General features: G+C 36.3%; 2 protein-coding genes across 2 annotated transcripts; both read left to right on the top strand.

The window, feature by feature from the left end:
* LOC133320455 (myrosinase 1-like) lies at nucleotides 1–5152 on the top strand. The gene is made up of 11 exons (XM_061528991.1): nucleotides 1–61; nucleotides 2008–2108; nucleotides 2173–2320; nucleotides 2591–2757; nucleotides 3477–3737; nucleotides 3874–3962; nucleotides 4043–4190; nucleotides 4322–4482; nucleotides 4616–4768; nucleotides 4843–4934; nucleotides 5011–5152. The coding sequence occupies exons 1-11, from the start codon at nucleotides 33–35 to the stop codon at nucleotides 5111–5113; spliced, it is 1452 nt and encodes a 483-aa protein (XP_061384975.1). The 5' UTR covers nucleotides 1–32; the 3' UTR covers nucleotides 5114–5152.
* Nucleotides 5153–14972: 9820 nt separating this feature from the next.
* Nucleotides 14973–20169, top strand: LOC133320456 (myrosinase 1-like). Its single transcript, XM_061528992.1, has 11 exons — nucleotides 14973–15034; nucleotides 16988–17088; nucleotides 17153–17300; nucleotides 17585–17751; nucleotides 18448–18708; nucleotides 18846–18934; nucleotides 19015–19162; nucleotides 19294–19454; nucleotides 19588–19740; nucleotides 19815–19906; nucleotides 19982–20169. The coding sequence occupies exons 1-11, from the start codon at nucleotides 15006–15008 to the stop codon at nucleotides 20082–20084; spliced, it is 1452 nt and encodes a 483-aa protein (XP_061384976.1). The 5' UTR covers nucleotides 14973–15005; the 3' UTR covers nucleotides 20085–20169.

Below are 20169 nucleotides of genomic sequence, written 5' to 3'. Positions count from 1 at the left end.
GTTCCCACAACACACACTTTTCACTGTCCAAAATGAATTTGTTAACGACACTTCTTCTAAGGTGAGTGATATAATATCATTTGTTTAATACGACGTGTTGTTTGTTGAGAAATTGAAAAAAATAAATTCAAATTTTTATCATTTTTTTAAGAATATTTCATTTATTTTAATGTTATTAGTTTTTTATAATCAATGTTTATTGAAGTACAGTTGTCAGATTCGTACTCATTGCTTAAACTACGCGTACTAAAGACGTTATATTAATATAACTATGTGGACTCGATCCGTGCGCAGAAATCTTAACGCTCTTCTTGATACCTAGGTAACACTGAAAATGTTTAGAGAATGAAAGACGTCTTAATGTAGAAAAGTTGCCAATACTTTATTGTTTTTCTAAGTAATCTCCATTCCTCTACACATCGTCGCATTCGGTGGAACCTCTGTGATAAACAGTGGGCCCATTATTCCTTAGGGATCTCTTCTATGGCATTTTCGTACTTTTTTACCGCATCTTCAGGGCTCGTAAAGCTGTATAGTGGATGACTCGACACCTGCCATAGTCAAATATTTAACAGTCCGTCTTGTGGAATGCGCTAAAGCATATTCGTGGTGAAAGAGGATGCTGCTCAGAGAGCGTTGCCGTCGATTATTTCAAAGACAACAGGCAAACGGCGATTGACGTACCAGTCTGCAGTAACTGTCCTTCCATCTTCTAGTATAATTGTCGCGGAATAGCCTTTCCGACCCAATAATGAGGCAAACATCTTTTTTCCTTCACTTTTTCCTTTCTTCACCTTAGTTGGCCGATTCTCGAAAGGAAACACCCACTGAGCTGATTGTCTTTTGCTTTCGGGTTCGTAGCAGTAGATCCAGCTTTCAACACCTGTGACGATTTCAAATACAGCATTTGAGTCACCGCCGTTGAATTTATCTAACATTTGGCGACACCTATCCATGCGAAGGTGTTTCTGGCAGTCGGTTAAAGTATGGGGAACCCATCTGGTACAAAGCTTCCTGACGCCTGAACGTTCGTATAATAATACCGCCTAGACGTTTTTGAACTTGACTCATATCAATGCCGAGGCTTGCCCGTATCTGCTGTTAGGTCACTCTCTTATCTTCCTCTATCATGCGTCGCCCAGCACTGGTGTTATCTTCAGTGGTCGCTATTAAAGTACGTCCCTCACGCGGATCATCATTGAGATTGCTACGTTCACGCTTCAACTCATTAAACCAATTGTAAATTGTGGCACCAGATGAAGCTTCATTAAGAAATGCTAATCTCAGCCTATCATAGGTTTGTTGTTGAGTAAGGCCACTAAATCTTTGACCGAAAATTTTCTCGCGTTAGGTACATTCTCACGTGTAACGAGAGTTTTAATTTTGCCGCCAATTCACAAAAACAAATGACTAATGAATGCAATATACTAAATTTGGTTAGAAAAGAATTCTACAATTGAAATTAAAAAAATAATAATAGCCAAAGTCTCTGACTGGCCAGTTCCAAACATTTTCAGTGTTACCCACGTATAACCGATAGTCTCAATATTAATTCATATCTAAAGGATTATAGTGATAAAATTTAATTGAAATTGCTGTACGCAAAAATAATCAAATAGAATGAGGTCTAAGAGTTGAGCGAGTATTCATTTAAATGAAACTAATATTTTCGGGTTACTACGCGTGTTGTATTATTTTTAGCCCCTACAAAGTCCAAACGTTAAGGTTACTTTGCAGCAACCGTGATCACGGACAGGCGAGATGAAAGTGACATCACTATAAATACGTCCATTTGAAACATTTTTTTATTCTTCTTTTTTGAGTATTGTTAGTCCGATATCCTGTACTCGTTTTTAATACTAAGCGCTTAAGATTCACAATCGCTTGCCACTAAGCGTCACGACTATTAAGCCATGAGAATTAATGATGGCAAAAAGTACAGTTGGTACAAAAGATTGTCATTAGTGAGATGAGGAGTAATAACGTGTATATACAATACATTTACAGTGCACTGTTAGGAGTTGGATTTTGTAGAAAATTTCCACCCGGGTTCAAATTTGGTGCAGCCACAGCTGCTTACCAGGTCGAGGGCGCCTGGAACGTCAGCGGTACGTTTATGTTCGGGTTTTTAATATTGAATTTAAATAACTCTAATAAGCATTTCATTGACAGACAAATCCGCAAGTATCTGGGACACATTCGTGCACACTAGACCAGAGATTATAGCAGATAGATCCACCGGGGACGTCGCCTGTGACAGCTACAACCAATGGATGAAAGACGTGGAAATAGCTTCGGAGTTGGGACTAGATTTCTACAGGTAATTAATTGATTCTGGTGTTCCACTACTTATTTATTAGTTGCAATGAAATAAGAATTGATATTTTTTATTTAATGCACTAATACAAATTACTGCACGATTCCTTTTCTGACCAAGCGACATTGATAAAATGTACCAAGTCACGCGTTCGCTCTCCGTCCGATGTAATCTTAACTTTTGTGTGTATAATATTAATAATAGTGAAATATTTATTAAAAACTATGATTAATTTTTAATGCTGATATTAAATTGATATATGTTTTATGTCAGATTTTCTCTCTCCTGGCCAAGAATTTTGCCATATGGTTTTACAAATAAGACAAGTGAAGACGGAGTAAAATTTTACTCCAATTTTATCGATGCTCTATTGGAGAGAGGAATTGAGCCTGTCGTAACAATATATCACTGGGATTTGCCACAAAATTTACAAGATCTTGGTGAGTTTCGAAGATTGCAACTGTTGTTAAAAGTATTCAATACAAATGCATTGCTTTTTACTATTTAAAATAGAATAAATAATAAAACAACAAGGTTGTTATACTAAAATAATGTACTACTTACTTTACAAATATTCATTGTATGAGCTCAAAGAGCTCATCTCTCATGATCCGTCTATAGCGCCTTATACAGATTCCGTCAAATGAGAAACAAGTCCTTCATCATGTACAGAACTAAACGAGCGGGTTTAGAACTAAAGTATTTTTTAAGAAAATACTTAAAATACAAAATAACACTCACATTACATATCATTCTTCACGTGAACATCTCTACCCACATTAAAAAGACATTTTAGCTGTTCCTGTGATCACGACTTGTGACATATGATTAATGTATCTACTAGGGACTTCATTAACTCAGACAGCATCATCTGCCGTCAAAACCACGATAATAATTTAGAAAGTGATGAATGCTTTTCAATAACAACACGTTCTTCGCAAACGATTTCTTCATTGGCCCACTAAAACAGAACCGTCGAACGCCAAACCACTTTGATGGAAAAATAAGGAATTCTTATTTTAAAAATCAGGAACTTTAAAGGAATCCTTCAAATGTAACGTCAATCACATTAAATCCCGAGTTTTCTCCATGTTTCAGTGCATTATGTTCAAGCTTGGACTATTATGAAATATTTGTTAGCCCAAGTTATAATTCACAGGCGGCTGGACCAATCCTTTAATATCGGATTGGTTTGCGGACTACGCTCGTGTAGTGTTCAGTCTATACGCCGACCGGGTCAAGACTTGGATCACTCTTAATGAACCCCTGACGTTTTGCGACGTTGCTTACACTTTTGGAATTCACGCTCCTGGAATAGTTAGCAGTGGAATTGGCAATTACATTTGCAGCAAGAACACAATGTTGGCACACGCTAAAGCCTGGCGGATATACGACAAGGAGTTTAGACGAAAATATAAAGGTAAAAAATATATGAATTTATGAAAAATATTTAGGTTAGGTTTAGGATTTGTCAACAATAAATGTAACCTTTAGCTTCTACTGAATTAATTCTGCATACATACGAGTTTACTGATGTGTTACATTACATTTTAAAGGCAAAGTGTCTATCACCAATCAAATCATGTGGTTTGAAGGAGTTGATGAAAATGAAGGTGAAGCGGCTGAACTGGCTCTACAGTTAATGGTGAATAAAAATACTTCAACTGTCCAAAAATAAGACTGTCACTAAATACTTTTGATTCATTTAATTTCGTATAATTTCAGGGAGGATTGTACTCACATCCAATCTTCTCTAAGAAAGGCGGCTGGCCTGAGCAAATAGAAAGACTCGTAGCGGAAAAGAGTAAACAAGAGGGTTTCTCCAAATCCAGATTGCCAGAATTTACGAAAGAAGAAAAAAAATTAGTAAGAGGTGAGAATACATTGCAAACAGTCTATTCATTACATAGTTAATAATAGTAACAAAACTAAAATTATTAAGAAAGCCATATAAATAGGAAAAGGTTTAGATTTCAAGGTTTTATTTTTTTTAATTTTTCAAAGGCACATATGATTTCTTCGGCTTGAACTACTATACCTCACGAACTGCTCGCCGTGCCCAAGGAGAAGTTGTTGGTCCTTGGCCTCTCTCCGGTGGACCAGACATTGATGTAATAATATCAGTCCGACCAGAATGGCCGCAGGCTGGCACCAGCTGGTTGTATGTGAGTTTGGCTGCTAATTTATACAGTTTTAAGCCTCATAAAGCTTGAACATTGTCTTTGGAGACTGTTCGCATATCACACGCGAGCCAAGTTGTCATTAAAACAACAAAGAAGGTACTAACTCCTGTTCCAGGTATACCCGGAAGGTTTCCGGAAGCTCATATCTTGGATGAAGAAACAGTACGGAAACGTGGAAATCTTTATAACAGAGAACGGTTTCTTAACCACCGGCGAGGATTTAGAGGATCAAGCTCGTATAGATTATCATAAGGAGCATTTGGAACAGGTAATGAATATTAAAACTTCAAGACGCATGAATAAAAGAACTATGCCATTATTTTAACTACTATCTTCCACCAGGTTCTCCTCGCGATTCAAGAAGATAAGGCCAATGTCGTGGCGTACACTGCTTGGTCCATGTTAGACAACTTTGAATGGAGCGATGGCTATCGGTAAGGAAACATCGACTTAAAATGTTTTCGGATTTTCTTCTGTTCGTAATCTGATGATTAATATTTATCGTTTCAGTTCCAAATTCGGTTTGTACGAAGTGGACTTCAACGACCCAGCCCGCGCCCGACGCCCGAGAGCCTCCGCACAGTTTTACAAAGAGATTGTGCAAGCGAAATAATTTGATTTATATATTAATAAACTGAACTTGGAACTGTGAGATGTAATTTATTTGATAAATAATAAAATTAATTTTATTTGCAAAATCGGAACGTAACTTGGTCCCCACCCAACAATTATTCCTACTCCTGATGGACCAATCGACTTGACTTTTTAGGTTGTTGCATGTCCGACCGTTCCATACAGAAACACATTACATTATACGTTATATCGCTTTTGTTATATATATTTATTATATTGAATTACTGAAAGACACTTTGACAGCGATCTGTTTAGTATACTAGCGTGTACACCGAGCCTAACCGAGGCCAGACGACAACTGTTTTGGCTCCTACATAATAATTATTGCCGTCCTTAAGCTTACATGTACATTGTACAAACTATATTAGATTTTCAGTTTTCATAGTCTTACGCCGTATGGCCACATGTTCACTCCTCAAACACAACGCTCGATATAACGCTAACCTGGGTTCAATTACCGCACTATTTGCACCAGAGGTTCTTGGCGTTCTTCTTAGGAGAAGGAGCCTCCCTCCAGCTTGTTCGCCTTCTTGCCCGTCGGTTCCGTCTCGTCCTCGTCAATATCCTCGTATTCCTTAAGTTTGCTAGATGACGCTTTCCTTCTATTTTGATCTTCCTTGAACTGAGAGTTTGTTCTCTTCTCTATATCCTCGAACTCTTGCACGAGGGCACCCGGCGAGTGATGTCCGGTGAAGACTGTCCCCCACACAGATATATATATATCTTACAGTGTCAAGGTTTTGGAGAACCTATTTATACCTACAATCAATAGTATGAATTACAAATATTCAGAAGGTAAATGAAGAGCTATTATTGTAAGAGATACATCATGCTATCATTTCTCTTACTTTTCAAGGTTCTGTTCTATATAAGAGAGTTCGGCAAGTTCGGCAAGTTCGTCAACTAGCCCGAGTTAACAAATATATTATTAACATCCTTCGACAGTGAATATTCTAAGCACACCAGATTTGGACATTGTGAGTAATACATTTCATCTTAATAAAAAAAAATTAATCTCTTCATTTTATTTCATCTGTGCAAAATTTCGTATGAAATTTTGTATTTATTTCAACACATCTAATATGTATTTTAAGAAAATACAATTCAAAATGTAGTGAATTAATTTGGTCGAACTCCACGTATTAAGCCAAATTACTTGAGAGTATAGACGCCATTACACAGTCATCACTAAAGAGACGTGAGTGAGGTTGTTGAATTACAGTAACTCCTTATTATTTGTTTCGTATCAATATCCGGAATCCATCTTGAGTCAAGCGACCATCTTTCTGCCTTTTGCCAGCAGTTTTAGTACCTCTCTGTGTAGGCGGCGCCACTTTCTTTATATTGAGACTTATATAAAACACTCAACTCATGGATATTCTTCATTATAGCGTCGTTTTTCGCGCCTTTAACAAGTCAGCAAGTAAAAGTGAAGTTTAACGCGAAATTACTTTACAAGTGTTTTAAGTGTATGTGTAACCTCTTTGTTAATAAAATGGAAAACCAAAGTGTTGAAGAAAAATCCACTTCTCGGAAACGGAGACGGTCATCATCAACAAGTTCATGTGAGAGTGATAATATGTCGTCTGATAGTTGTGGTGGCAGTCCAGCAAATCGAGAAAAAAGAAAAGAATCAAATACTGTAAGTTACGCTCATTTTGAATTTTTATCTCAACAAATTGCCTTCTTAACAAACCTTATAACGAAAGGCAACGAGAATACAAATTTAAAGCATGATGACACACCACAGTCAAACGATTTAAATTTAGAGCGCCCTGTCGATGAAACACCAAATTAACTAATGCCTTACTTAATCAAAAAGCGGAATTACAAATACATTGCAGATACTTGTCAATTGGGCGAGTGAATCAAAAGAATCACTTACTCCAAATTCATTGTTTGATAAAATCGAATCATTATTTTCAAAAGATTCCAACTATAGCAGGAAAACGGATGACTTATTACAAATAGTGTGCGGTAGACGAGCAGATTTCATAAATTTACGAAGGGAAGCACTGTTAAGACAAATCCCGGAAGAATTTCATCGCGATGTTATTTATAAAGTACCCCCAAGTTCAGAATATCTTTTTAACAGTGAAGCTATTCATGATTACCTTCAGAAAATAGGAGGGGTGAATAAATTATACGAAAACTCAAACTATTTACTACTATTTACTACTACTATTAGATTTATTCGCATCGAAAACGGCCCACGTAGTTCGGACATATGTAACAACAGACATTCAAGATCTAGATGCTTACTATCACAATGCCTTATGTCGCTCTTGGGATTACAAAGTAGCATGGCTATTCCCACCACCCAATTTAATCCCCAGGGTACTTGCTCACTTGAACCAGGCCAAAGGACTCTATATTATAATAGCTCCGAAATGGCAAAAGGTGTTTTGGCAATCAGATCTTCAGAACCGAGCCATGTGTCCTCCATATCTAATGCCAGATCTGAATCGTGTACTTCTAGACACACGAACAGGGACACACCCACCGGAAGTTCAAAAATTACAACTGGAAGCTTGGCTGATTTCGGGTGGCAGGAAATTTTAACAGGATGGACGGAGTCTGAGCAACGGTTGCTTCGGTCAAGCTGGAGAGATTCTACATTGAATACATATAAACCAGCATGGATAAGGTGGAAGAACTGGTGTGATTTAAATTCAGTAGATCATAAATTTCCGAACGGAAGTCAAGTAGCGCGGTACCTAGCTCATCTTCATTGTGATATAGGTCTGGCATATAGAACTATTCTTGTTCATAAATCGGTAATTTCAACTTTTACGCACTTAAATAATAATATAGATTTATCGTCGGATTTCTTTATTAAACATATTCTAAGAGCAATATCAATCTCACGCGAAAAATCGGCAAAGCCACCTATCTGGAACCCAAAAAAGCTACTAGATTATGTGAGTTCGCACAATCCTAATAAAAATAGCCTTTTCGATGTTTCAAGGCATGCCGCGACACTTCTGCTACTTGCTTCCGGTCGTAGAATTCATGATCTCACGCTCTTGCGAATTCATAATCAGAGTTTATTATATGAGGAAGATCATTTGATCTTTTGGCCAGCTTTTGGTTCCAAAACCGACAATGCAAACCATAGGCAATCCGGATGGAGGTTAAGACCGCATACCATTCAAAACTTGAACACGAACTTTTGGATTAAAAGAGTATTGACTCTGAGTTCGGATCGACCAAAAGATTTAAATCACTTATTTATCACACCGAGAGGTGTGGTAAAACCAGCTTCGAGAACAATGATTGGTGGATGCGTAAAGTCACTTTTAAAAGATGCTGATATTGAAGCGTCACCAGGCTCGGTAAGATCAGCCGTGGCTTCCCTTAATTTTATTGAAAGCTTTCCTATAGATCAAATACTAGCTACTAGTAATTGGAAAATGATTCACACCTTTCAAAATTACTGCCAGAGGGAATTAATTGATTATAATTCACGTAATTCGAACTCGTCATCTATGTCTTTAACTCATTATTTCAACCCAGTTCATTGAAATATGTTATAGAAATCAATCTAATATTAATTTTTTATTTTCACCTTAATCTACTACACATTATAGCGTCAACAATTTTTATAAAACACCAGGAGATGACAAACATATCACTCAAGATGGATTCCGGATATTGATACGAAACAAATAATAGAGAGTTTTACCTTAAATTAAAACTTACCTATTATTTTTTCATCAATATCCGGAATCCAGGTAAAATCTACCTGGTGCATCATGAGTCTTCTAATGAAGAATATCCATGAGTTGGGTGTTTTATATAAGTCTCAATATAAAGAAAGTGGCGCCGCCTATACAGAGAGGTACTAAAACCGCTGGCAAAAGGCAGAAAGATGGTCGCTTGACTCAAGATGGATTCCGGATATTGATGAAAAAATAATAGGTAAGTTTTAATTTAAGGTAAAACTCTTTATTAACTGCTCATGTGGACTGCAGTTATTTTATACTTTAGCAACAATCAGTTAAGAAAATAGTTGTACACTTGTGTGTGTATAAACATAGCTCATTTTAATGTCTGGAACCGCAAAGCAAATTAAATTATAACCCAGGCAAAGTTAAAGATGTCTTGTCAAAAAAATCCTCACTGGCCTCTGCGATATATTTCGATAGGGAGTTAGTGTTATATTTTATAAGTAATAATTAAAGTATTTTGTTTTCTCATGATGTGTGCAATTTAATATATTTTAAACTCAATACATGTCTCCAGTCTCATAACGCAAACATATTTTTAAACTACCCTCCTACTTAAATAAAAAAATACCAATGCTTATATTGTTCATTTCATATTAATGAAAATACAAATGAAATTAATATTCTAATGATTGTGCAACTTTATTCAGTTCGTTGATAAAATGCAATTTAAAAAGTTAAAAGGCAACTTTTTACTTGTTGCCAACCTTAACAATTTAAAACGTCCCGTTAAGTCTGATTTGCACGACATTAATGTATAGCTTATAAAATACGTTTTACTAAGATAAGTCACAGTAATTAGGGCTCTCTTAATTTTATTTTGTGTTTGTTATTAATATTGTGAAAAAATTATATATTTACACTTTTCTTCCTATCCTTCTTTTGACTTCATCTCTACAAATATTACAAGCCGTGTTAAATAAATGTTTAAATCACAATGTCTATTATTTGATGAAAGTCAGATGATTGGCTTAGAAAAAAAAAAGGTGTGTGTGCGATTCACACACGATAGAAGTGAAACTTCAGTAAATAGAGAAAAGAATGAAATGAATATATATAACAAGGGTAGGATAATTACAAAGTTTATTCGTTTAAAAATGAAATTTTTTTTATTTATTTTAAAAGATATTTTATTTAACATATGTTACATAATTTATTGCTCAAGTTCCATATTTTCAGTTTCAACAAATGATACGAGAGGCTTATGATAACTAAAATACGATACAAATATTTTAGTTTCAATTTGGTTGATATATCTTTGGAATACTGCATCTATTACCGTTTTTGATCTCGTAGTTGATTGAGTGCGATTGTTACACATTTTATTTAGCACAACAAGATATAAAAATACTGACAAACACACTGTTAAAGAATAACAAACCACGCTGACATCTTACTACAGAGCTGTAATACGCAGCCGCATACAGTGTAAAGTAGTATTAGCTCACGTACTTTTCACATATACTAACACACGTTAAATGCTCAAATACAAGCAAGTATTGAACAGTGTGCTCTCTCGCTTTGGCTCACTAATTACAGGCGACTATGCTTAGAAGACGGGAGTGGGGACGCTACGAAGTATGGAACAAAGAGGAGAGACCGATAATATAAAATAGTATGTATATTTCTGTCTCATTCTTTACCGGCTTCATTCTACACTTTTCTGTATTTGTGTCTCTTACCTGTCGTTTTTCCGTTGCATCAGGTTTGAAATCACAACGATTCTAAAGAAGTTTCACTTCAACAAGTGTATATAGAAATAAATTAATTCAACAAACCAACTCTGATTTGAAGAAAAAACTATTCTTTCAAAAATAGCTTCGGTAATACCTCAGTGGGGAGTCTAAGGTTCCTTATAACAATCACCCGCCTCGCAGAGCTCACAATAACCGTGTTAACTTTATATGATATAATGAAAGAAAATTAAGTTAAATTAAATATTCTTTTTCCAAAGCAATTACAATATTATATGATTCAATTTGTGATTTTATTTAATAACGATAAAAACCAAAAACCGGAAATGAGACAGGTCATAAAGCTTAATTCCGTGATCGTTATAAGAAAAGTAGCCTAAATTACTCTCTATTATATCAGCTACCTGCCAGTAATAGTCCAGTTAAAATCGGCCCAGCCATTTCGGAGATAAGTCGGAACAAACAAACACAGACAAACATTGTAAGAATTATGTTTGTGTATGTACAACATCTATATTTATATGCATGTAGTAAAAAACGGTTTTTTTAATATAACAAACAGACGCTCCAATGTCTTTACTAGTATATGTACCCATAGATTATTAGAGTTTTTTACAGTTAAGTGAAGGTATTTCTCATCAGTATTTAATATAAAATATAAATAAACGATTCATTATTCTTGCTAATAATGATAAGGTTGGGAGTTTCTTCAATCAATTTAAATGATTACGTTTAATCGGAACAATAAATCCCTCATAGATATTTGATATGTCGGTAATCCGTGTTTGAAGCTTTGCATCATTTCGTTGATTCACCGGGCGGGGTCCGGGTCCATAGCGTTGCTCAGAGAGGAGCTTCAACAGTGCCTGGGACTAGACCCAGATGCAGGTTTAAGGGGCCCCTAACTAACGCGCGTTGAACGCTCACCTGCACCGTCCCAGCTCCTCTCTCTCTACGTAACCAGATTTGTAAAGAACCTACGAGGGCTGCCTTTGACGGATGTTCTAAGAATGAATGGATGTTGGTTCTGGACAGGCCCGAGTCTTTTAGTAGCTTGAAGAGAGTTTTTGTTGTCAAACCTCTAGCTCCCACTTCTACCGCTTACAAGTTTACGAATTTAAAATTATATATTTTTAATGAAATAATGTACAGACTTCTTTCCTTTGTACTTTAATAATATTTTTCTTTTTCCTTTTTAAATATAGTCTAACTCCTAATAATTTGAAAAGACAGCACTAAGGAATAAATTAAAACCTTCATGCTACAGAAGGACGAGACTTTAATCATTTTATGGCTCAAATTTATTTCTATATATTTTAAAACATTTGTAAATATCTAATTAAGTAATAAAGATATCACATTGTACATGCCCTTTTGTTATATTTACTTATTTAGTGAAAAAGATAATTTAGAGCGTTCGGGCTGACATTGTCAGCGCAAATACTGAGAATGATTTTGTCTTCCAATTAGAATATCAGTTTTGAAAATATACTTCTAATTCGTATGTTATCAAACGTAGGTATGTTTTACAGCGCGATAAAGAAATACGGAATTATTTTACAAGCGTAATAAACTATTTACAATTCTATGCGAAACTAACTTCTGCTCCCGACTTTCAATCACTTTAAAACGATAACGACTATGCAACTCTCGTTACAAACGAGTTGTCTTTAGGATATCGCTCTTTTAATTTCTTCCTCTGTCCTCTATAACGCGATAATGACTCGCGTCGGCATTTCTATAGTGAAAACTACTGGTCAGTTATTATAGCGAGTCTGCATCTGTTTGTATTGTTTACTTTGCAGAATAAAACAGACATTACAATTTGTATGTTTATAAAACGAGAGTTACATTAAAATGTTTTATCCCATTGGTTGTAAATGGGTACTTATCGATTAATAAATGTTCTGATCCTTGTAATAAGAGATATAATATTCAAGCATTTATATTATAATTGTTTTATTACAAGTATTCATTGTGATGCATTTTGTTTTAGAGAAAGAAATAAAGCTTTGATATCTATATTGGATGTTAATCTTTATTATATAAGGGAGTTTTTGCTTGACTGAATTTACTCATCGCTCGATGAGTGTATAATTTTGCGCTTGCATCGCCTCGTGTCTTTGTCCATACACTCGGATGTTTTCAGATTCAGGCAATATATATATATATCTATGTCTGTGCGTCTCTCTAGTAGGCACACACCTCATTTCTGCTAAAATATATATCCTCATTTTCTCCGAATCGAATAGTAATAATATTTAAAATAGTAAAGTCAAGAATTAAACGCACTCGGTTACAGCAACACGTCCTCTTGAGTCGCTTAAATTAGTAGCAGAAAAGTCGAAGCAATTGACAATCAGCCTGCGCCCGCTTGCATGAATTCGTAAAAGTCACCGTTAACCTCAAAGAGGTTGCCTTTAAAGTTTCAGGGCTAAGCAACTTAGCATCCCCTTCTTATCAACAGACAACCAGACGCGCAACGGGCCTGCATCTCTTCTTTTTAAACCGTCCTTACATCTACTTACACTTCCTCGTTCCTAATGCGCATTGCAAAGGATACGAACAGTTCACCTGCGTCTGTCTCCTTCGAGTTATAATTTGGACATCTTCAATAAATGGAAATAGGCTGATACTGAGATAGTGCTTTTACCACCGACGACTTCATTTCCACCTTTCATCGAAGGGAATGACAGTCAAGCACTACTCTATAGAAATTTATAAAGAATCAGTCATTTAATTCGTACGCGACCAGAATCGATACGAGCTAGCTGGATCTAGCGGGTGTCGCGATTGAACTTAGCTGTTTTCGCAGAGCACTAATGGGTAGTCGTCTGTGCAAAGTTCGTCAGAAAAAGATTAAAGTTATGGCAGCTGGTCTGACCCATGCTGCCAAATAAACAGATTCAATGGAGATGTCCAAGCTGTGTTAGTTATAAGGATGATTCAGTAATAACGTACAGTTACGTACACCGCGGTGAGGTTGCTGGCCAGCAATCTGTTCTGGGAGTTCCAGTTGGATGTCCTAGCCGTAGTATACCAGCATCGGAAAAAGCCCCGACTAGGAGCGTGCGTGCGAAAGACCGTAGCCTATCGGTTAAACGGGAGCTCGAATCCCCGACCCCCTGTCTGAAGATAGTAAGTTTATTTCGTTTAAATCTCAAATGGTGGGCAGGAGGCACGGGAGTCTCACAACTGCTTCGGTCTGTACTACTATTAGATCGCGAATTGAGAGGCGGTCCCTTATTCCCAGTAGTGCCACTGTGGCCCGAAAGAGGGTTAAGCTCTTCATATAATGGAGAAATGTACGGCTTGGGACCGTCATCGTTGTGAGCTGACAGTCATCGTTGGCAACCGAGTTATGCTGTCGAACGTCATACCCAGGAGGCTTTGGATCTTCGTAGCCTCCGTCTGAAACAAGTCATCGTTTCAAGAAGGCCATATTTAGAAACAGAACTGTGACTCATATGCTGACCAATTCCAAATAGTGGTGTCTAGTTTAGAGCCGAAGCAAGAGGAATAAGAGCAGCCTTCTAGTTGTACTAAGACTTATGTCGGAAGTATGCTCATATTCTCCTTGTACCCTTATCGGGGTTGAAAAAATACGCTATAGGGTCACGAACGAATGCCAAAACGACCTGTTACTCCGCTAACACAAAAAGGATACCTTATGAAACTAACTCGGTCGTCATAGGCTTATCCTAAAGACCTTTCCATACCTCTCTTAACTTCCCCCTTGGGTTCAAGAGAAGTAAGATTCGGCTTCTCCAATAAAAAAAATATTGGTAGTGCGACAATTTTCCTTTCATTTATATTGTGACAGATGACGATGATGATGATCAGTTGAATTGAACTTTAGAAATTTATTTTTTGATATAATTTTCAGCAAAATAACTGAAAGGCCTTAACAGTATAAGCAACCTCTATTTTATGGATCTTTGCAATACTGTCAGTGAACTATAAATAAAATATTACCACGTGTGTACATATTAAATAAAACTAATTGTCAGACTCTCATTAACAATAACACTAAATAAAATGATTTACATAAAATTGTAATTAATATTTAAATTTCTCAAATTTGAATATTTCTTGAATATCTATATATAACACGAGACTAGAAGTAGACGTTTATTTTTATATTCAAACAGATAATATTTTATTGTCAAAAAAAGTGCTTAAATTTTCAAGGCTTTTTCAATTTTAATATCAATGATTCTTACAAAACCTCAGAGTAATAATTTTTCTCGATGATGTCTTCGTTTCAGTTGTTATTAAAAATATTTACAAAGTCAGAAACGATTCTCTCCTAGTACAGAAAAAACCTATTTTAATAATATTAATAAAGTACATATAAGATCTTATTAATATTAATCAGCAGTCGGCCTTATTTTATCATCTTCGTTAGTAATAAATACGTTCCCACAACACACACTTTTCACTGTCCAAAATGAATTTGTTAACGACACTTCTTCTAAGGTGAGTTATTTAATATCATTTGTTTAATACGACGTGTGTTTTGTTGAGGAAATTGAAAAAAATAAATTCAAATTTTTCTCATTTTTTAAGAATATTTCTAATGACGTTGGTTTTTTATAATCAATGTTTATTGAAGTACAGTTGTCAGATTCGTACTCATTGCTTAAACTACGCATACTAAAGACGTTATATTAATATAACTATGTGGACTCGATCCGTGCGCAGAAATCTTAACGCTCTTCTTGACACCTAGGTAACACTGGAAATGTTTAGAGAATGAAAGACGTCTTAATGTAGAAAAGTTGCCAATACTTTATTGTTTTTCTAAGTAATCTCCATTCCTCTACACATGGTCGCAATCGGTGGAACCTCTGTGATAAGCAGTGGGCCCATTATTCCTTAGGGATCTCTTCTATGGCATTTTCATACTTTTTTACCGCATCTTCAGGGCTCGTAAAGCTGTATGGCGGATGACTCGACACCTGCCATAGTCAAATATTTAACAGTCCGTCTTATGGAATGCGCTAAAGCATATTCGTGGTGAAAGAGGATGCTGCTTCGAGAGCGTTGCCGTCGATTATTTCCAAGACAACAGGCAAACGGCGATTGACGTACCAGTCTGCAGTAACTGTCCTTCCATCTTCTAGTATAATTGTCGCGGAATAGCCTTTCCGACCCAATAATGAGGCAAACATCTTTTTTCCTTGACTTTTTCCTTTCTTCACCTTAATTGGCCGATTCTCGAAAGGAAACACCCACCGAGCTGATTGTCTTTTGGTTTCGGGTTCGTAGCAGTATATCCAGCTTTCAACACCTGTGACGATTTCAAATACAGCATTTGAGTCACCGCCATTGAATTTATCTAACATTTGGCGACACCTATCCATGCGAAAATGTTTCTGGCAGTCGGTTAAAGTATGGGGAACCCATCTGGTACAAAGCTTTCTGACGCCTGAACGTTCGTATAATAATACCGCCTAGACGTTTTTGAACTTGACTCATACCAATGCCGAGGCTTGCCCATATCTGCTGATAAGTTACTCTCTTATCTTCCTCTATCATGCGTCGCCCAGCACTGATGTTATCTTCAGTGGTCGCTGTTACAGTACGGCCCTCACGCGGATCAACATTGAGATTGCTACGTTCACGCTTCAACTCATTAAAGCAAATGTAAATTGTGGCACGAGATGAAGCTTCATTAAGAAAAGCTAATCTCAGCCTATCATAGGATTGTTGTTGAGTAAGGTCACAAGGAAGGTCATACTAAATCATTGACCGAAAATTTTCTCGCGTTAGGTACATTCTCAAGTGTAACGAGAGTTTTAATTTTGCAGCCAATTCAAAAAACAAATGACAAACGAATGCAATATGCTAAAATGAGTTTACAAAAGAGTTCTAAAATTGAAATTAAAAAAATAATAATAGCCAAAGTCTCCTGGCCAGTTCCAATCGTTTTCAGTGTTACCCACGTATAACCGATATTCTCAATATTGATTCATATCTTAAGGATTATAGTGATAAAATTGAATTGAATTGTTTTACGCAAAAATATTCAGATAGAATGAGGTCTAAGAGTTTAGCGAGTATTCATTTAAATGAAACTAATATTTTCGGGTTACTACGCGTGTTGTATTATTTTTAACCCCTACAAAGTTCTCACGTTTCGGTTACTTTGCAGCAACCGTGATCACGGACAGGCGAGATGAAAGTGACATCACTATAAATACGTCCATTTGAAACATTTTTTTATTTATTTTTTTTCTGTTCAGTATTGTTAGTCTTATATTCTGTTTTCGTTTTTAATACTAAGCGCTTAAGATTCACAATCACTTGCCACTTAGCGTCACCACTATTAAGTAATGAGAATTAGTGATGACAAACAGTACAGTTGGTACAAAAGATTGTCATTAGTGAGATGAGGAGTAGTAACGTGTATATACAATACATTTACAGTGCACTGTTAGGAGTTGGATTTTGTAGAAAATTTCCACCCGGGTTCAAATTTGGTGCAGCCACAGCTGCTTACCAGGTCGAGGGCGCCTGGAACGTCAGCGGTACGTTTATGTTCGGGTTTTTAATATTGAATTTAAATAACTCTAATAAGCATTTCATTGACAGACAAATCCGCAAGTATCTGGGACACGTTCGTGCACACTAGACCAGAGATTATAGCAGATAGATCCAACGGGGACGTCGCCTGTGACAGCTACAACCAATGGATGAGAGACGTGGAAATAGCTTCGGAGTTGGGATTAGATTTCTACAGGTAATAAATTGATTCTGGTGTTCCACTACTTATTTATCGGTTGCAATGAAATTAGAATGGATATTCTTCATTTAATTCACCGATACCAAATAATGCACGACAGCTATCTGCGACAAAACGGTTTGGTTGAAATGTACCAAATGTCATGCGTTCGCTCTCCGCCCGATTTAATTTTAATTTTAACATTTGCCTTTATAATAAAAACATGAAAGTCAATTATTTATAACAGAATATGAATCTTTAACTTTTTAGTAATGATTACATTTGAATATATTTCTTATCAGATTTTCTCTCTCCTGGCCAAGAATTTTGCCATATGGTTTTACAAATAAGACAAGTGAAGACGGAGTAAAATTTTACTCCAATTTTATCGATGCTCTATTGGAGAGAGGAATTGAGCCTGTCGTAACAATATATCACTGGGATCTGCCACAAAATTTACAAGATCTTGGTGAGTTTCGAAGATGTGCAGCTGTTGTTAAAAGTATTCAATACCAATGCATTGCTTTTTAGTATTTAAAATAGAATAAATAATAAAACAAAAAGGTTTTTATACTAAAATAATGTACTACTTATTGTACAAATGTTCATTGTATTAGCTCAAAGAGCTCATCTCTCATGATCCGTCTATAGCGCCTTATACAGATTCCGTCAAGTCCTTCATCATGTACAGAACTAAACGAGCGGGTTTATGACTAAAGTATTTTTTAAGAAAATACAAAATAACACTCACCTTACATATCATTCTTCACGTGAACAACTCTACCCACATTAAAAAGACATTTTAGCTGTTCCTGTGATCACGACTGGTGACATGTGATTAATGTATCTACTAGGGACTTCATTAACTCAGACAGCATCATCTGCCGTCAAAACCACAATAATAATTTAGAAAGTGATGAATGCTTTTCAATAACAACACGTTCGTCGCAAACGATTTCTTCATCGGCCCACTAAAACAGAACCGTCGAACGCCAAACCAATTTGATGGAAAAATTCTTATTTTAAAAATCAGGAACTTTAAAGGAATCTTTCAAATGCAACGTCAATCACATTAAATCCCGAGTTTTCTCCATGTTTCAGTGCATTATGTTCAAGGTTGTAGTGCTATTATGAAATATTTATTAGCCCAAGTTATAATTCACAGGCGGCTGGACCAATCCTTTAATATCAGATTGGTTTGCGGACTACGCTCGTGTTGTGTTCAGTCTATACGCCGACCGGGTCAAGACTTGGATCACTCTTAATGAACCCCTGACGTTTTGCGACGTTGCTTACACTTTTGGAATTCACGCTCCTGGAATAGTTAGCAGTGGAATTGGCAATTACATTTGCAGTAAGAACACAATGTTGGCACACGCTAAAGCCTGGCGGATATACGACAAGGAGTTTAGACGAAAATATAAAGGTAAAAAAATATATGAATTTATGAAAAATATTTAGGTTAGGTTTAGGATTTGTCAACAATAAATGTAACCTTTAGCTTCTACTGAATTAATTCTGCATACATACGAGTTTACTAATGTGTTACATTACATTTTAAAGGCAAAGTGTCTATCACCAATCAAATCATGTGGTTTGAGGGAGTTGATGAAAATGAAGGTGAAGCGGCTGAACTGGCTCTACAGTTAATGGTGAATAAAAATACTTCAACTGTCCAAAAATAAGATTGTCACTAAATACTTTTGATTCATTTAATTTCGTATAATTTCAGGGAGGATTGTACTCACATCCAATCTTCTCTAAGAAAGGCGGCTGGCCTGAGCAAATAGAAAGACTCGTAGCGGAAAAGAGCAAACAAGAGGGTTTCTCCAAATCCAGATTGCCAGAATTTACGAAAGAAGAAAAAAAATTAGTAAGAGGTGAGAAAACAATGCAAACAGTCTATTCATTACATAGTTAATAATAGTAACAAAACTAAAATTATTAAGAAAGCCATATAAATAGGAAAAGGTTTCGATTTCAAGGTTTTATTTTGTTAAATTTTTCAAAGGCACATATGATTTCTTCGGTTTGAACTACTATACCTCACGAACTGCTCGCCGTGCCCGAGGAGAAGTTGTTGGTCCTTGGCCTCTCTCCGGTGCACCAGACATTGATGTAATAATATCAGTCCGACCAGAATGGCCGCAGGCTGGCACCAGCTGGTTGTATGTGAGTTTAGCTGCTAATTTATACAGTTTTAAGCCTCATATAGCTTGAACACTGTCCTTGGAGACTGTTCGCATATCACACGCGAGCCAAGTTGTGACAAAAACAACAAAGAAGGTACTAACTCCTGTTCCAGGTATACCCGGAAGGTTTCCGGAAGCTCATATCTTGGTTGAAGAAACAGTACGGAAACGTGGAAATCTTTATAACAGAGAACGGTTTCTTAACCAGCGGCGAGGATTTAGAGGATCAAGCTCGTATAGATTATCATAAGGAGCATTTGGAACAGGTAATTAATATTAAAACTTCAAGACGCATGAATAAAAGAACTATGCCATTATTTTAACTACGATCTTCCACCAGGTTCTCCTCGCGATTCAAGAAGATAAAGCCAATGTCGTGGCGTACACTGCTTGGTCCATGTTAGACAACTTTGAATGGAGCGATGGCTATCGGTAAGGAAACATCGACTTAAATGTTTTCGGATTTTCTTCTGTTCGTAATCTGATGATTAATATTTATCGTTTCAGTTCCAAATTCGGTTTGTACGAAGTGGACTTCAACGACCCAGCTCGCGTCCGGCGCCCGAGAGCCTCCGCACAGTTTTACAAAGAGATTGTGCAAGCGAAATAATTTGACTTATATATTAATAAACTGAACTTGGAATTGTGAGATGTAATTTATTTGATAAAAAATAAAATTAATTTTATTTGCAAAA

The sequence above is a fragment of the Danaus plexippus genome (assembly GCF_018135715.1).
Source record: "Danaus plexippus chromosome 29 unlocalized genomic scaffold, MEX_DaPlex mxdp_36, whole genome shotgun sequence".
NCBI lineage: Eukaryota > Metazoa > Arthropoda > Insecta > Lepidoptera > Nymphalidae > Danaus > Danaus plexippus.
This window is presented reverse-complemented; position numbering and strand designations above follow the sequence as displayed.

Bases quoted from the DNA above. Each gene is read 5' to 3' on its own strand.
- LOC133320455 (XM_061528991.1), top strand. From the start codon at position 33: ATGAATTTGTTAACGACACTTCTTCTAAG. The intron at 2,321-2,590 runs GTAATTAATTGA...GTTTTATGTCAG, and splicing joins TTGGGACTAGATTTCTACAG to ATTTTCTCTCTCCTGGCCAA. The intron at 4,191-4,321 runs GTGAGAATACAT...AATTTTTCAAAG, and splicing joins AGAAAAAAAATTAGTAAGAG to GCACATATGATTTCTTCGGC.
- LOC133320456 (XM_061528992.1), top strand. From the start codon at position 15,006: ATGAATTTGTTAACGACACTTCTTCTAAG. The intron at 17,752-18,447 runs GTGAGTTTCGAA...TATAATTCACAG, and splicing joins ACAAAATTTACAAGATCTTG to GCGGCTGGACCAATCCTTTA. The intron at 19,907-19,981 runs GTAAGGAAACAT...TTATCGTTTCAG, and splicing joins GAATGGAGCGATGGCTATCG to TTCCAAATTCGGTTTGTACG.